This window comes from Musca autumnalis, unplaced genomic scaffold (genome assembly GCF_047663935.1).
Source record: "Musca autumnalis isolate F117 unplaced genomic scaffold, ASM4766393v1 scaffold_3, whole genome shotgun sequence".
NCBI classification, from domain to species: Eukaryota; Metazoa; Arthropoda; class Insecta; order Diptera; family Muscidae; genus Musca; species Musca autumnalis.
Window position 1 is genome coordinate 225,546,896 of NW_027411866.1, and position 18,338 is coordinate 225,565,233.

At 35.6% G+C, this 18,338-nt stretch overlaps 1 protein-coding gene across 3 annotated transcripts; it reads right to left on the reverse strand.

Moving 5' to 3' along the window:
* Positions 1-429: 429 nt before the first annotated feature.
* Positions 430-9,282, reverse strand: comt (comatose). Of its 3 annotated transcripts, none has more exons than XM_073977003.1 (10): positions 9,074-9,282; positions 8,638-8,912; positions 8,465-8,553; positions 8,170-8,388; positions 7,047-7,192; positions 6,493-6,974; positions 5,603-6,418; positions 5,343-5,527; positions 1,363-1,521; positions 430-1,298 (listed from the first exon to the last, which is right to left on the reverse strand). In XM_073977003.1, the coding sequence occupies exons 2-10, from the start codon at positions 8,644-8,646 to the stop codon at positions 1,169-1,171; spliced, it is 2,235 nt and encodes a 744-aa protein (XP_073833104.1). In that variant the 5' UTR covers positions 8,647-8,912; positions 9,074-9,282; the 3' UTR covers positions 430-1,168. The 3 variants fall into 3 exon arrangements, with proteins under 3 accessions (XP_073833104.1, XP_073833105.1, XP_073833106.1); XM_073977004.1 differs by having other exon boundaries at positions 8,638-8,977; positions 9,074-9,239; XM_073977005.1 differs by having other exon boundaries at positions 8,638-9,008; positions 9,074-9,194.
* Positions 9,283-18,338: the final 9,056 nt, after the last annotated feature.

Consider the following 18,338-nt stretch of genomic DNA (forward strand, 5'->3'; position numbering starts at 1 on the left):
TCTGAAACGGATTTAGAGGCCCAAAACTGATATTTCGATGAGGCTGAGGTTAAATTGTTCATATCCGCTAATCTGTATCGGTTGCATTGCATCACTACATTTATGAAGTGAGCCTGTATTTCAAAACATGTAATTGGATGCATTTTATATACTTTTGCAAAGTACGTGAAAAATAGGCAAAACAAAGCATTTTTTGTTGCATTTTGGAAGTCAGTCCAGCCCAATAATCATTTTCGCAGCAATCAACATTATTAAGATCCGATTAGATTTTACAGATTGAAGCATATTGATGCTTCATAAGGATTTGATTTTCATTATTCGCATAAGGAACAGTTCAGAACCATTGGATAACTTTAAATTAATTCAAATTTCCATTTATTTTTTTTTTTAATTTTTGAAATTACGATTTGGTGAGTCTGTGTGTGGTTGTTTTGTTTTTCGTTTCGTTTTGAAACATTTTTATTTTGGAATGTATTTAACTAAAATACTCTTATAGATTATCTATAAATCTCAACAACACTTTTTTTCTTGTTATACTAACGACAAATCTATTATAATATAGGAAAGAAGAGTGGAGATTAGGACATATTTTTTAATGGGAGATCTATAGTTTTTTTTTACGTTAAAGAAAGTGGTTTGGGACAATTCAAACACATATGCAGGAAGAAGGGGCACAGAGAGTAACATTTTAAGCATAAGTAGTCATTGGTTTTAAGTATTCAGCAAAGGTATTGATTCATACAAATACAGCTCAACAGTAGATCACAACGAACGGAAAAAGAGAAAACTAATAAGAAACAGTTTTCAATTTAAGTTTGATTTGAGTACACATTATATAGCAATATTGTTTGTTGGTTAATGGCCTGTAATAATTAAATAGCCTTGGTTGTGTAATTTTCTGGATTATTACTGCTGTAAATATACGTATATGTGTATTCCTCTTCTTGAAAGGTAATTTTTGCCATGGCTTAATTGTTATATTGTGTACATAATTATAGTGGAGTTTTTTTGTTTGAATAGATTTTCTTTGCAATATATGTATGTTATATCTGTTTCAAGTTTTTATAGCTTAAATTGAATATAATAGTGTTTTTTTTTATTTCTTCTTTTTTGCTTTAGAAAACATCGTTGAGCTCCACCCGGTCATTTTAAAGCTCGTATGTTGTGGTTAGTGCCGAGCCATATCTAGACCACCTTCTTCTTCCATTTTCGAGAGGAATTTTATGGCTCGATGTTGTGGCTCAGTTTGCCTTATCATATCAATGAGAGCCAATAGCTTTTTAATGCCAATAAAAACGCTATAAAAAGAAGAAAAATACAATTTTAAACATTTTTCCTTAGAGTTTAGGCTCATGAACTTACCGTTTACCGCTCATTTTCTTGCCAATAGCTTGGAGTTCACCCTTGCTAAACACATCACAATCCTCGAGTACGGCAATAACTTGTTCAGGAAGTGATAAATTAGGTACATGTAAAACGGAAGTAAATGCTGACAACATTTCCATTTCTTCCAAAACTTCACTGGAATTTTAAAAGATGTGAGAAGCAGTTTTATTATTTAGGGTGAAAATGTATTGATAAAACAAGTAAATAAGAATCAGTCGGCTGACAGCTAAATACACTCAGCTTATAGCTGCACAAAACAATAACAGTAGTGTTGGGCCTAAATGTAGCAGCACAAAACAATAACAGTAGTGTTAGGCCTAAATGTACTTTGAAAAGCTCCCTCATTTTAAAAGTAATCAGCATTTTTGTGGGAGAATAGGTTTTGGATATTTTTAGAAAGAATTACTAAAAACTTTAATGCAAGGGCTATATGAAGAAGTGCCCCAATATAATAGGACATTTCGGGGGCATATCTCAGAAAGTATTGGCTTCCCATAGCAATAATTTACTGCTGTATTTAAGATCACAACAGCTACCCGCTATGAACATTTCACCAATACCCGAGGAGTAATCTTAAACGGGATTTAATCGCAAAAGTGTTAAACTTTTTCGAAGGAGGTACTTGCATGAATGGATCGACATAGTCCTGGAACTGGATTTAATTTTGGGAGTCATTCTTTCCGAAAGTTATTGTGCCCAGCAGCCATTTTATTTGGTCACCTTAAGATTTTTAGAGCTTTTTGTCAGATAGTATGGAATTATCCACAAAAATATCATATGGATGTAAAACAGGACCACCAAAAAAATTTAAAAGATCCTCAAACAGCCCTTATAATTCAATTAAGGGAAAATTTTGAACATTTCTAAGAGAGATATCTGAAGGTGCTATCCAATACAGACCTCTTTGGAACTTTCAACAGCAGAAAATTATAATGTTGTAGTCACCATAAGACTACCCGCTATTAAAATTTCAACACGATATGAGAAGTGACCTTAATCTGGATTGAATGACAAAGGTGTTGAACTTTTCCGAAGGAAAGAATCGGCATAGACAATCCTAATTTTCGGAGTCATTCTTTCCAATAGTTATCGGAAAACATGTCCCTAAACAGCACTTGTGCGAACAATTTTGAAATTTTGTGACGGAGTGGACCACTATATCCCATTTTTGAACCTGATCTATGTCACGAAAAAGTATTACAATGTGCAAAGTTTGGACCAAATCGGGAGAGGTACCAATATCATCATTAGATTTGGGCTAAATAGATTCCAAATTGGATGCCAGCCGCCCAGGTTTCCGCACACGCAGCACTTAATACTGTTCCAATCTCCGAAAATGCATCCTTTTTGCAATTTCGAGGAGGATGCATTTTCGAGGAAATAGTGGATTTCGTGAGTCGGAATAATACCACGGTCACGGCGGTGCAGGAATCCAAGCTCAAGAACAACTGTGGCGTACAGCGTTGTGATGGTTACAACGTACAGAGGAAGCATTGCACCAGAAGTGGAGCTTTCTGTTCAATACAGACACAGTGACACAGTTCACCAGACATACATAACTATCGTGTCACCTGGTCTGTCAAATGACGTTACCTGCCAACTTGTTATTTCTCTTGGATCAGACCATCTCCCTATAATTGTCTCCATTAGCAGACCGCACGAACTCATCACCTCTGAACGCCGCACACTCGTCAATCATGGGAAAGCTGATTGGCCGAGTTTCAGAGAGTTCACTAATCACCACTTCAGTGATCTACCCAATTCTTCTGATGTTCGGGTAGCGGAAAGGACGTTACGAGACATCATCACTGCTGCAGGTGCTTACTACACTACATATCTGCTGGTCGAATAAATAAAGTGAGACCAAATTTCCCAGCTGAGCGACGTGCCAAACACAGTGATCCCCGAATGAGGAAGCTGACACTGGAAGTTAACAGGTTGGTCGGAATAAGTGAATTCTGGGCAACGGTTAAGTCATTATCGAACCTTGGAAAGAAGGAAGATAGGGCGAAGAAAAGAGTACTACTTCGCATCAATCTCTTCCTGCTGAGGAGGAACCACCACAATTTACAATTGATGATGTTGGGTATGTCATCAGGAAGGCTCAATCAACCAAAGAAATGGATCCTGATGGAATCTCCATGGTAATGTTGAAACAGATAGATGAGCCATTGAGACAATTGAGTATCTCACCAAAGCAGTCCGAAGTCTGGTAAATGGACAGGGCGGCCCCACTGCTGAAGCCAGACCGATTTTACTTTTGTAGCCGTAGCAAAGCCGCTTGAGGCTTTAGTCATTCCTAACGTTGTGGTGCCACCGTGGCCAGGCAACATCAAACATTTTTCAACGGTGGCAAAATATCAATCAGTAATGGTGGCGACATTTACTGAGTATTTCAGCCTTGTAAAACTTCTCTACAAGTGGTGTCTTTAGACACGCCGTTCGGACTCGGCGATAAACAGTAGGTCCCATATCATTGAGCTAATATGAATCGGGGTGCACTCATTGATATGAGAGAAGTCTCCCTTGTCCCGTATGGGATGTTGTGGAACAATAAAAAAAAACGTCAGAAGTAGATTTTCGGTTGCTCAACATCAGCATGGTTTGCGTAAGCAGCTCTGCACGACAATTGCGAAGCACGCCATATTGTCACATATTAGTTGAGGACTCAACCAGAAGAAGCCGTGCGGTGCGACACGACAGTGATGGTGGCGCTTGGTTTATCAAAAGCCTATGATACTGTCAATCACTCCTCGATTTTTAAGGACATTGAGCAGATTATCCTCCGGTCATGTTTGAAACGTTGGATATTAAAACTCTTTAAACTCTACCTTTGCTGTATTTGGCGTCAGGTACCTTCCCTGATGCCATTTGTGAAAGGCTGAACTCTTATTCGGCAGACCTTACCACCTTTTTTTACACGCGGAATATACAAATAAACGGCCACTCTGTTCACCACACAGAGCTGATAACTGAGTTGAATGTCATGGTCAATAGTAGCAAAATTCCGACCACCAACTAGCCTAAAATTCTAGGGTTCATATTCTACAGCATGTACATGCATCTATCTGCGACAATATGAGATGTTCAAGTTCAACCTTTCGTACCGGATTGACCCGGAACCATAGTGTTTCTGCCAGCGGCTGTCAACCCGGGATTAAACCTATGCTTCTACATAGGTTTAAATGCTGCTACAACAACAACAATATATAACACGATAGGTCGGTCTGTGGTAAGCTATGCGACGCCAGTGGGGCGCGAATACATGAAGAGACGAAGATTCTTCCAGTAGTACAGTAACACAATGCTTGCTCGGTTTACTTCGGTAAACAATTTAAAACAATCCTCGAACAAACCTTAGACTGCATTGAAGCGAAAATTCGAACATTTGTGAAGGGGAAATCCAAAGGCGTTGTCCAATTGGACCTTCATTGAACTTTATGTTCAAATTACGATTTGAAAAAATTTCGCCAAAATCAATGTTCTATCCTCATGACCAAAAATAAATGCCTATTTTTCATAGTACTATCGAAAAAATGATCAGAAAATCATGTCGCGAAAACTAGAAACATAATTTTCTCTGTGTTTGATACGGAACATCATAATCATAAATTCATTCCTTTTGGGATAAATAAGCTAACACTAACGATAATTTAGGTGTTCTATTCTACTGACGTGGAGTGTAAGTATGTATGTAGCCAATCAACCATTAAATTCCCCAATCTGGTTCGTTGATATTTTCTTGCGATTCTTTGGCTGGTTCGAGATTTCAAAGATTATCACAATTTTAACAATTCACAAACATTAGACCCCATGACTCTAATTATGTTTTTTTCGTGGTGTTTGAATCAAAATTTAAGAAAAACAAAAATTATACAAATTTGAAAAAGTGTAAAATTTTAAAAAGTATAGGATTTTAAAAGGTGTAAAAAGTGTAAATTACGTTTCCAACTTACCGTCTGCTGGAAGTAACAAAAATCAAAAGTTTACGTCCTTTTGGTGGTTGTTTCTTAAGTAATACTAAGAGAGCTTGTAATGTCAAATTGGAGTAACGTGGTCCAATGGGACCATAGTCCAATAAACGTTCAACATTATCGACAACAATACAGCTTAACATTGAACGATATGCATCATCGAAAATCTACAAAAACAAAAGAAGAAGACACAATAATTAATAATAAAATGACGCGTAACAAATCATCACATTTTTCCTTACCTTACGAATTTGTAAACATTTGGCTGATTCGGTGTAGCCCACCATATCCTCAGGTGAACACACCTTAACAAATGGAAAGTCTGACATTTGTGCCAATTTAGCTGCCAAAGCAGATTTGCCAGAATTGGGAGGACCTTCAATTAGCACTGAAACCAAACCTGAACTTTCAGTAGCCCTTGCCTGTTGTACATATAACATGCCATCTTCCAAAATGTGTGACACCGGTTGTCCCCAGTTGATAATGCCACGTACCAACATTGTTTCCAATACCTCCTGAGCTGTACCAAATGCTGGTTTAATATCATTTTCCAAGGCATGGAAAAAATCGGCTCGGGTAACTTTTAATTTTTCCATAGCCTCTGGATCGACTGTTACTTTGGCATCGGCCTTGATTAAACGATTCATGGCGGTAGATTGAGCGGCACGTACCAAACCTTCCAATTCAGCACCACTGAAATTCTTGGTGACTGCAGCCAACTCTTTACAATCGACATCTGGGGCGATTTTATTGAAATCACGCATTCGCTTTGTGTGAATACTGAGAATTTGGCAACGGCCCTGTTCATTGGGTAAGCTAATTTCCATTTGAACTTCTAAACGACCGGGTCGAAGCAATGCGTCATCAATCATGTCACGACGATTGGTCATACCAATGACGAGAATGTTATTCAATTGTTCAACACCATCGATTTTGGCCAACAATTGATTTACCACGGTGTCATGGACACCACTGTTGCCGGCCACAGAGCCTCTTTGTTTGCAAATGGCATCGATTTCATCAAAGATAATTATGTGTAAACCACTGTTGGGACCCAACTGGAAGGTTAAAGGAAAGGAACAGTTAATAATGCTGGCATGTGTTTTAGAAAATTGTATGGTTAGATTCTTACCCTCTTCTCCTCCTCTTCGGCATCGGCAAACAAACGACGAACATTGGCTTCGGACTCACCAACATATTTATCCAAAATCTGGGGTCCATTGACAATTTTGGGTTCTCGGGCATTTAACATTTGACCAATCTGGCGAGCCATCAAAGTTTTACCCGTACCAGGAGGTCCATACAACAAAATACCCTTAACGTGCTTGCAACCCAATTGTTCAATAATCTCTGGCGGTATGACACGTGATGCAAAAGCACGACGAAAGATGGCATTGAATTCTTTGTCCAAACCACCAATTCCCATTTTACCGAAATCCCAATCGGGATTAATAATCGATTGACGCATTATTTTACCCTTGGACTTTCCTTGCAAATTCAGGGCAGAATTTTCAGCTTTTTCAAATTGTACAATGGTGTTGCCCGTTATGCGACCGAAACGTACCGAACGTGTTGTTGTTTCTTTACCCTCACCCAAGGCCTTGGGGTCAATTGCTAAAGGGTGGGTGAAAAAAAGTTGTTTGATAAAAATCGTAATATAATTGGCTTGTGATGGGAAAAACTTACCCTCAAGTGTCTTTACAGCCAATCCCAAAAGTTTCTTTTCTTGGAAACTGAACACAAGTGTTTGGCCCACGGTCAAGGCCATACCACCAAACTGCATTAGGAAATCCTTGGCCATCAAATCGGAATCATAGGGTTCTTGGGAAGTTCTAGAAAATATTAGAATTAGTAAAGCAATTAAAATTCATGCCGGGATACCATGTATGTCTTGGCAATCAAGAGAGTTCTTCATATTTTCGTAACTTAAAGAGAGTTTTGTATGATCTTCCCCAAAAAAAATATGTAAGGCTGACTTCTGAAACGTCAGTTGCTTTGTATTCGGGCATTAAACTAGGGGTTCTTAGATTGCAGTAGTGTGGAATTCGATTTAAGAACCGCTAGATTCATGCACGAATACAAAGCAACTGACATTTCGGAAGTCGGCCTATATCATCGTAATCAGGACAAAACATGTATCTATTAAAAATGTTACCACACCTATTGTGACCCAAAAACATAACAGTAAAAAAAAATAGGAGATCCTCGAGTTACATAAAGTGACAGAAAATGTAGTCCAATAATCGAATCCTCCTGATAACGACTAAAGTACGTAATATGCTTGCTCAATTTGGGAGAAAAAAAATCAACCGATGAAGGCTGATTGATTGTCCGCCATATGGGGCATAGACCGTAGGGAAGACCAATATCTCTAAAGAAATTCGAAGTCTCATTCACAATCTAGAGGCTACCCAAATACCTAGAAACCCACAGACTTCTAGGATTTATAGTGTTTTTTGATAAGACGACCAAATTTAAAGATTTCTCAGGTGATCAATATTGTAATCTCCAATATTTGTGGACCCAAGAGTTTAGCCGCTGTCAGAAACATTCCAATCTTAACCAAAGATGTTAAATTAAAAAAATTATGTCATTATTACAAAATTCTAATATTGCTCTCAAGAGATTGTTTTTAAATTCAAATTAGTCATATATGTATCTATGTATCCCCCTCACCCCTAACTTTCCATGAGTAATACAACTGCAATAAAACAACAAAATACTGATGCAACAATAAATCAAATTATGTCGCATTTAAATGACCCTATTAGAAGATATACTAAATATGTACATAGAAAAAATCACTTACGTTTTCTTTTGCAAGAAGTCGGTCTCAAAGGAGACCAAGGTAATAACATCAGAATGGCCATCAAAACGATAGGGTCGAACTTCAATATCTTGATTAATAGAAAGTGTAGCCCATTTGCGCTGAACCAGTGAGAAGCCAATGTGGCCGCGTGGCACTTCAGTTGTGCGTTCCAAAGCAAAAATATAATGTTGACCGGGTCCCGGTGAAATATCTGCATACCTAAATATGGGGAAGAAGAGCAAGAAAAATTAATCAATAACATCCCTTGTACATAAAATAAGTACAAAAAACATACTTAACATCTTCCGGAAAATCGTTAACATTGACGATGGCCTTGTTGGTTAAAGATAACTCGTCCGTGGGACATTTTGTTGCTTTCATACGCTGTAAAAACAAACAGTTTATTAGAACACATTATACACCACATACATATGACGAATAGATTCCAAATTAAAAATAATGCCTTACATAGGACATTTTGTCAAGTGTTTCTTTAGTCCAGCCAGCAAGAGTGACTCAATGAATTTGATTTGTCTATTGATGAAATAAACAAAAATAAGAAACAGCTGATTTAACACTCTCTTCTCTCTTTCTCTCTGTGAATGTTGAGTGTTCTCGCAAACGTATTTTTTGCTTGCTCTCTGTTTACTATAATTTTCAGTGGTTGGTTGTTTTCCTTATTTCTTTAAAGGTTTAAAGGGGTGTTTTTGCAGCCTTCCTTTCCACTAGGTGGGGTGGGGGAGCTTAAATGAAAAATTATCGATCCAATGAAAATTTATTTTTCCAAAAGCCCTTTTTTCACTATATGCTACATAATGGTAAAAAGAATAATTTTTCAGCTAGATTTTCATTCAAGAAAACCCATAGAGATGCACTTAAATCATTTGTATTTAAAAAAGCTTACTTTTTAGATTAAAGACTTTTTTCTGGAAGATTTTGTGATTTTCACTCTAGAGTAATTATAATATTTTATGTGAAAAATGTACTGACGAATAATAGCTATACGGGTTAAACTTTTATCCTCGAATGACAGCAGTTAAATGATGTTTTTTCTTGGGGCTGATGGAGCTAGCTGCTTTATATCGATAGCACTATCGATAACAATCCAATCGAAATATCGTAGCATTGGCATCACCTTTTAAGGGGAGTACACACTAACAGTCAAAACTGACAGTCAACGTACTTTAAGGACAATTTTCCGGCAAATAACAACTTTTATTTTGCTAAAAACGTTTGAAATACAATGTTTACGGTATTATTTAGATATTATAAAAGAAATTTTTCAATTAGGCTTTGATATTCACGAAATAGACTTCGATGACTGTCAGTTTTGCTTGTCAATGTGTACTATCATGGTATAAGTAAAGAGGTAGATTTAAATGAAAAAATCTATAGAACCCTTGTTTTTCTTGAATTCCTAAAACTTCAAAATAAAAGCAACAAGTGGGTTTGTTTACAATGCATTTTTTGAGTATTTTAAAAAAAACGCGAAAAATGAATGAAGAGTTAAGTTTTCTCTACATAATCGAGTTGAGAATATGATAAACTGATTGTTTCTATGTAACTCTCACCAATTTCTTCCATACAAATGGTCTAAAAACAATTTCAAAAATCATTGAATTCGATTGTTTTTAAACTTGTTTGGCATATTATTCAAACACCACACACACATACACAGTTTGTTTATATTGTTTTGAAGTTTTAGGCATACTCGAATGAAAAAATTTAAATTGACATAAAGCTTTGGCTAACCTTTCTTATTAAACCATGTGTACTATACTTTACACACCATCATTAGAGGTGGCAAAAAATCGATGGCACTATCGATAAAATCGATTATTTTTTAAAAATTTAATATCGATAGATAGTTTTTCTTATCGATATTATCGAAATAAAAACCACTAACCTAAAATTCATCGAAATAAATAGAATAGGTCGATTCCGTATTGCGACGCGAGTCGTGTCGCGTTGTCAGTTGCAATTTTTCCATTACGTATGGCAAAAGTCGCCCGACGACGTAAAATTCTGTCCATAAAGTTCATTTTCAGGCGACAACAAATTAGCTGTCGCCGTGCATTTTTGCAAACGAATAAAAACGAAAAAATGAAACGTAGATCACATTTTCATTTATTTTAAGTGAATTTATTTAATATTATATACGTTTTTTGGTTTTTAAGTACTTATATTGGTAAAAGTTACTACAAAACAGCAATTTGGAATGCTGCTTGAAAAAATGGAAGCCCGCCGAAACGTAGCTCGTGGAGTCAGACTTTTTGGCGAAACTAAAGCCACTTTTGATGAGGTGTGGAAGGATGTTGCGGAGCAATTAAATAGTTGTGGTCCACCAACCCGTACACCAGATGAATGGCACAGAGTGTGGACTCATTTTAAATCCAAACTAAAAAAAAATGTCTCAAAATAAGAAGAACATTACAGCTACAGGAGGTGGACCATCACAAAAAATATCTTTGTTTGTAACAAAACGTTTAAACTAAAATATCCTTTTCTATCCACATATAAATGGCGAACATCTTCCTTTGGCCCCATTATATGTACGTGTATTCCGTCAATGCATCTGACAACGCCAGGGAAATTTTGGGATTTTGGAAAGCTTCCTTCTGCAAAAAAAATCTTAAAGCAGTACACACTTCAAGGATTGGCTGTATTGCTGTTGATCTGTGGTTTTTTTAAAGTCATATTTTCATGCCTCTACTATATACATAAATAACAGCGTCTTTTGGAAGCCGAAAATACGCTTTAAACCTAAAAAATTAACAATTAATTTGATGAATGTTGGAAACCAAACATACTCAAAATACTGATGGCAATTCTAAAGGATTCGATTTATCTCTTAAGCGTCGCCTGATAGATGCTACGTTAACTATATTTTCTTCACTATCATCAAAAAATAGTTCCACTGAGCTTATCATTTTAGGAAACTATAACTTTTGTGTGCAACTTCCTCCGATATTTTTTCTGATTTATTCAAATCAAAACAAAACCGATAACTCGTTATCGATGATTATTTTCTATAGCTTTACGTAGTACAATTTTTAAATTTTGTAGCAGAGACGATTGGCGACGCGACATGACCCGCGTCGCCATACGGAATCGACCCATTAAAATAAATGAAAATGTTACTTATCAGGCATGTCACAGATTCCGATCGGAATGGTTTCAATTCCATAATTTCATTTCGATCGTTTTTGTTTTAGCTTCTTCAGATTTCGATCGATTTGGTGAATTCTGAAAATCTTATTATTTGTATAAATGTGGCAACAATAGAGGAACCAAAGGAAAACATATGATTAGAATGGGAATTATGAAAATATTGAGTTTAAAGAAAACTTTTTTGTGCGAAAAGAAAGTTAATCTCTTTATTAAATTTTCAATTTTTCTATTGTTTCTTTAATTGAGAAGCAAAAAATCGACTTAACATTGAAAAATACCTTGCTGGAGTTCTTTCTAGTTTTGTTTTCTTTCATCATTGTTTTAATTTATTCGTAGTTGTCTAGTTTTTTCAAATTTACAACGAAAAAATTATGTGGTAATACTTTGCTAACAATTGATTTCGTTGATTGAGAAATAATGGAAATGTGCGAATTTTTTTAATAAAATGATAAATATGAAATTAAATGTGATTATGTTAATAAAACAATATTTTTATTATTTTTTTATTAAGTGTTTTAAAGCACTATGTTTCCAAAAAAATACAATTCCACTTGAGAAAACAAAAGTGGTTTCATTCCGAAAAAATGTTTCGTTTTTCGGTTTCTGAAGAGGCTAAATACGGAATCAATTCCACTTTCGATCGGAATTGGTTTCTGTGACATGCCTGTATGTTTCAATGTCTCGTTTTTATTCATTTGTAAAAATGCACGGCGACACATGGTATAGAAATCGGCTCAACACTAAACAACACCCTCAGTGGCAATACACCCACATCACATTCACTACATCAACAACTTTGCCACAATCACAGCAGTCGCGCAACCACATCCATTACTCACCATACCCATCACACCAAGCCACTTTACATCAACAAAGCGACAATATCCCAACCACCTCACATTACTTCAGAATAAACCAGTCACCAGTTTCAACACCCACCTTATAAATCAGCATCCATCATCATCACATCCAACCCATCTAAACTTACATCCAACAACCTATAAACTCACATCCATCATCACAGCATCACCTACACACTCAACTTCACAACAGATCCGCAATAATCCAGCATCTATCATCATTACATATAGTCCAACTACAACACACAGTTTCTTTAAGGATGATCACAATGGACCTCAAGGTCTCCGAGTGAAGTAGCTGCCAACAACGGTAGCTGCGCGTCCTAAAACCAAACCAAACATGGTATAAGTAAAGAGGTAGATTTAAATGGAAAAAAATCGTTGGACCCTTGTTTTTTCTGAATTCCTAAAACACCAAAATTAGTAAACACAAAAGCAACAAGTGGGTTTGTTTACAAACCAATGTTGATGAATGAATGAAGGGCCAAGGTTTCTCCTCATTATCGAGTTGTGGATATGATAAAATGTCTGTTTCAATGAAAAGCTGACAATTTTCTTCCATACAAATCTTCTAAAAACTATTTTAAAAACCATTGAATTCGATTGCTTTTAAAATTGGTACCCAGATAGCATTTAGAAGACTGTTTTTTCAAAAATCACATTGAGGAGTCTTTTTAGAGTCCTTTTGGTGATCAAAAATTGATTAAGTCGCTTGTGTGATCAGAAAGGGACTCGAAAGTGACTCCCTGTAATGATTAAAAAGAGTTCAATTTAAAATACAACAACAAATGTGTAGCAATCACAAATAAATCATTGAGGTGTTTAAAATGTGACATTTTTTTGTTATTTATTGTCACATTTTGATCATCTGGAAGATTGAAAAATGCTTAATCAAAAAAGGGTCATACAGGTGTTTGAAAAGTGATTATAATTATGTATACTCTGATCATATTTTGAACAGTTAGGTGATTAAAAACTGATTGTTTTGTTTTATTTTTATTTGGTTGTAAATAAAAAAATAAAATTCTCATATACACTTTCTACAAAATTTTGATATAAATGTAACGTATAATATTAAAGGTACAGACAAACACAACACAACAGGTTTTGCCAAGTGAAATGAAGAAGCAGTATACTAACCACCAAGCAACATAAAGGATAATTAAAAGACATAACAAAGCAGAAAAGACTATAAAACAAAGGAAAGAAACAAAGAAGAATAAAAAGAAATTTTTTTAATTTATTTCGTCTAACAAAAAGACTCATAAATGACTCCCTAAAGACTCATAAATGATTATAAACATGACTCTAAAAAGACTCGAAAAAGGGTCCGAAATTAATCAACAAAACACCAATAAATGATTGAAATACGACTCGAAAAAGACTCATTTGTGATTTGTTTAGAAGAGTCGCCTGAGGTTATGTTTTCCTACCGACAAAGGAGTCATTTATGATCAGAAAATGAGCTCATATTCTAGCTTTTTAATCGTGCAGTCGGATCAAAAAAGACTCGAATTTGATTAAAATTTTCAAAAAATGCTGTATGGGTATATGATTCAAACAGCACACACACATACAAAGATTGTGTATATTGTTTTGACGTTTTAGGAACAGTCGAAAGAAAAAAATTAAATTGTCAGGAAGCTTTAGCTAACCTTTCTTATTAAACCATGCGGCGACAGCAAATTTGTTGTCGGAAAATGAATGTTATGGCGACAAACCCTATGTCTGAGTAGACGCGTGTTTATTTCGCAGCTGATCGTGTGCTAAATAACATTTTCGCTGTTGTCTTTTAATCATATTGCATCTGTTTAACTTAAAAGCGATTTCTGTGCTGGATCGAATTTAATTTTTTTTTAGCAGAAACTCAATTAAATTATTGCATTTATAAATATACTTTTGGCTGGTGTTGCGTCACTTTTTTTTGCAATTTCTTTGGTGACATTCGTTTTGTTTTTATTGCTGCTGTTTGACTGGTTGCTGTTGTTGCTGTTAATATGCCGGGTACAAAGACAAATAAAACGAGTGCCAAATGTGGACTGTGTTCTAATAGTATAACTAAAGGCAAAGGAAGCATTGAATGCAAGATATGTTCCCAATGGATTCATGGGACGTGTGCTAACCTTACTGAGCATGACCTTTATGTGCTGAAGTCTATTCGTACGTACTCTTTTGTATGTTCAGCCTGTGAAAAGAACACAGGTAGTGCACGGGGCAATGCTGTTGCTGATGACATACGAGATCTTAAAAGGCAACTTGATAATTTTGTTGTTACCAATCAAATCATGAGATAAGAAGTAACCTCAGGCCTGTCTGAAATCAAGTCTGATATTGTAAAGTGCAATGACCGTATAAACAATGTTGAAGAGTCAGTGTCTACCAAAATGTCCGTTTGGAAACAGAGAATAACATCCTGCATCGCCGTTTGAACCGAGCTGATTTCATTATTGGGGGTTTACCCGATGGAATTTCTGATCTGTTTGTGCCTGTGCTCTCTATTGCTGCTTTCTATAACGTCAGCATTAGTAAATACGATGCCAACCATGTCTGTTATATACGTAATAAGAAGCAGATATTGGTCAAATTAAACAGTGAAGCAATATTTTAGAACACGCAATCTACATACGTGTGTGTGACGTGTTAAAGGATGGCCGTGGTAATGATGTTTCTACTCGTGTGTTTCTCAATGATCACTATACACCTGCGGCTTCAAATCTCAGTACGATATGTGGCAAACTTCGTCGATTGAATGTGATATCATTATTATATTATTAATGGAGACCGGGTTTTTGCAGAAATTACTGACAGTAAAGGTGTTAAGTCGAAGAGAGATGCCAATTATTGCAGTTCTTTACTGCGAAAATCAGAGGCAGCAGAATCTGTTTAACATTATTTTTCTTTTGATTGAAATTAATGATCTCATTATCTTTTCCCCCATGATCAGCTGTGAATTAGTATTTGGAATAGTATTTGAAGTATTTTATATATTAAATATGTATTTTTATAAAACATTGATGCATTTCTTCTTTGCAATATATTTCTTTTGGCCCACCCCCCCCCCCCCCCTTCCATTCATTTCATAAAACAATATGATGTCTTCTGATTGCAATTTGGGTCCTATAGTTAGCAGTAACACTTATATTAAGACAGTCTTACACCAATTTCCGAATCAAATGAAAATAGCTCAATGGAATTGTCGAAGCCTTAAGCCTCCCATGAAAATGAATGAAATAAGATGTATTATGGAGGATAATATATTTGATGTTATTGCGATTTCTGAGACATGGCTTGTTCCGGATATTTCGGACATGACGGTTTCTTTTCCAGGGTACAAAGTACTACGTAATGATCGATTAACTTCTCGTAGGGGTGGAGATGTTGCCATCTATATATCAAACAAGCTCCGTTTTAAGAAATTTTTTTCTGTTTCTGTCCGGAAATGTGAGTCTCTTTTTATACAATTGGAAATGAATAACATGTATGTCTTGTTTGGGGTTGTTTATTTGCCTTCGGGCAACTTGGATGATTTTGAAAATCTTCACAGTAGTATATTTTCCCGTTATAATAACATTATAGCAATTGGAGACTTTAATTGCAATCTTTTTAATACATTAAGATCTGGTTCACTTCGCTCGATGTGTCGCCGTTTTGATCTGTCAGTTGTGCATAACTCAAAGCCAACGCATTTTGACTTAAGAAGTAGATCAACCTCTCTAATAGATTTTATGCTTGTTAGTGACAGATCTTTTGTTACATTCTCTGATCAGGTTCAACCGCCAGGAATTTCTGACCATTCCTTAATTTTTGCCTCTTTAGCATTTAACTATAGAGCACAAATGGACTATATTGAATATCGTAATTATGATGGAATTGATTGGAATAGGATTTCTTCATTCCTAGGTGAATATGATCTCAATGTTATTGTTAATGCCATTGATGTTGATTCCAAATGTGAGCTAATTTCCAATTTATTAAATAATCTTTTCTCCTTTGTACCAATTGTGAGGAAATCGGTTAATACTCGTGATGACAAGTGAATGAAGTCTAGTGAGATACGTTTTGCAAGGTCACTCAGAGATTTGGCATACGCTGCATTTCAGCTACTTAGGTCTGATCTTAATTGGAAAACTTATTGCCGATATCGGAATAGGGCCAAAAATGTTATGCGTAAGGCGCGTTGAAACCATTTTTCGAAGATGTTTTGTGGAATGGATTCTTCTGACTTGTGGAAATATTTGAAAAATGCTGGTGATGCCACGCTTGAAATAGACTCTAATGATCTGAATGCGTTTTTTGTTGGAGATTCCCATTCGGAAGAGATAATTGGTGTTGACACGTCCGTGGGTTATGAGGATCGATTTTCATTTGCTTGTGTAAATGAGATGGATGTTTTTCTGCAATGAATAAAGTTAAATCCAAATCTTTGGGTGTGGACTGTATTCCAATATCTTTCATTAAGATGATTTTTCCTTACGTGTCACATATTTTAACTGATTTAGTTAACTGTATATTAACGACTTCGTCATTTCCACAGGCATGGAAGCAAGCACGTGCTGTGCCCATACCTAAATCCAAGACCGTTCATGGACCCGAATATTTCCGTCCCATTTCTATTCTTCCCGCTATATCGAAAATCGTTGAACATATTATTAAGTGCCAAGTTATGCAGCAATGTTCTGATAAAATTTGTGCTTCCAAGTACGCTTTTAGACCTGGTTATAGCACTACACATTTACTTATTGGCCTGACGTATGGTATTCGGGAGAACATGAATACAGGCAAGCTCAGTGTACTAATATCTCTTGACCTGTCCAAGGCATTCAATTCTATAAACTACAATCAATTGATTACCATACTTATGCATGAGTATGGTTTTTCTGTTTCGGCATGCAAACTTATTATGTCTTACCTCAGCAATAGAATACAATTTGTAAGCTATAATGGTCTTCAGTCTGACTTTTTGCCACTCTACTCCGGTGTGCCTCAGGGTTCCGTTTCAGGTCCGCTCTTGTTTATTCTTTATGTGAATGATTTAGTTGACTACACTAGACTTCCGGATTGTAGAACATATATGTATGCTGATGATATATTTTTGCTGTTAAGTGGTAAACCGTCTGTCTCTGAGATATGGGAGAGTAGTGCAAACAACTGTCTTCGAAGTATAGTGAACTGGGCTGGTATGAACTCTTTGTCTATAAACTCATCCAAGACCAAAGCTATGCTTTTTCGACCATCTCATCGGGTTAGTCCTGGGCCTAACATATATATACAGGATAAAAGAATAGAATTTGTGGACAGACATAAGTGTCTAGGCGTGATTATAAATAGTGAGCTTTCATTCAAATACCATATTGATGCATTATATGGTAAGGTTTTGTCTTCATTACGTAGAATTTATGCTTGTAATGCATATCTGCCAACCCATGTGAAGTATAGAATTGGTCATTCACTATTAATGTCTCATGTGAACTATTGCTTTGAGGTTATTTGTGGTAATGTGGGTTTATACCAGACTAGGTTAAGGAAACTTGTAAACACTATTACTCGATTTGTTTACAATATTCCGAGAAGAAGTCATGTTTCTGAATTTGTTAAAAAATTTTTGAAATGCTCATTTAATGCTTATATCGACGTTCGTAATCTGTCTTTATTTCATAAGATTATTAAGTATAAAAACCCGGTTTTGCTATATAGACAATTTGAATTCTTCCACATCCCTAGGAATCCTCAAATATTCATACCTAGAATTTGGAAGGATATATTTAGTAAATCATTTATTGTTCGTATTGCACGCACATGGAATATATTACCCCTGGAATTACGTATCTTTTCCCATTCTAATAATGTTTTTAGGTTAAAACTTTTGGAACATTTTAACAGACCTTTGATCGTGTAAAATCTTAACATTAGTGTTACTTGTAACTAGGACTACTTCTGATTATATCTTTTTCCTTCTTCTTGTATTGTTATGGTGGGGACAATACTGAAATGAATATTGTATAATACGTATAGTTCAAAACTTTTCATATTTTTCTTTTATATAATAAGTATGTTTATTCAGATGTATATATTTAAAATGTAATGTTTTTGGCCTTAAAGGCTTAGTATTGCATAAAAGGGTTAAATCAAGGCGAATTT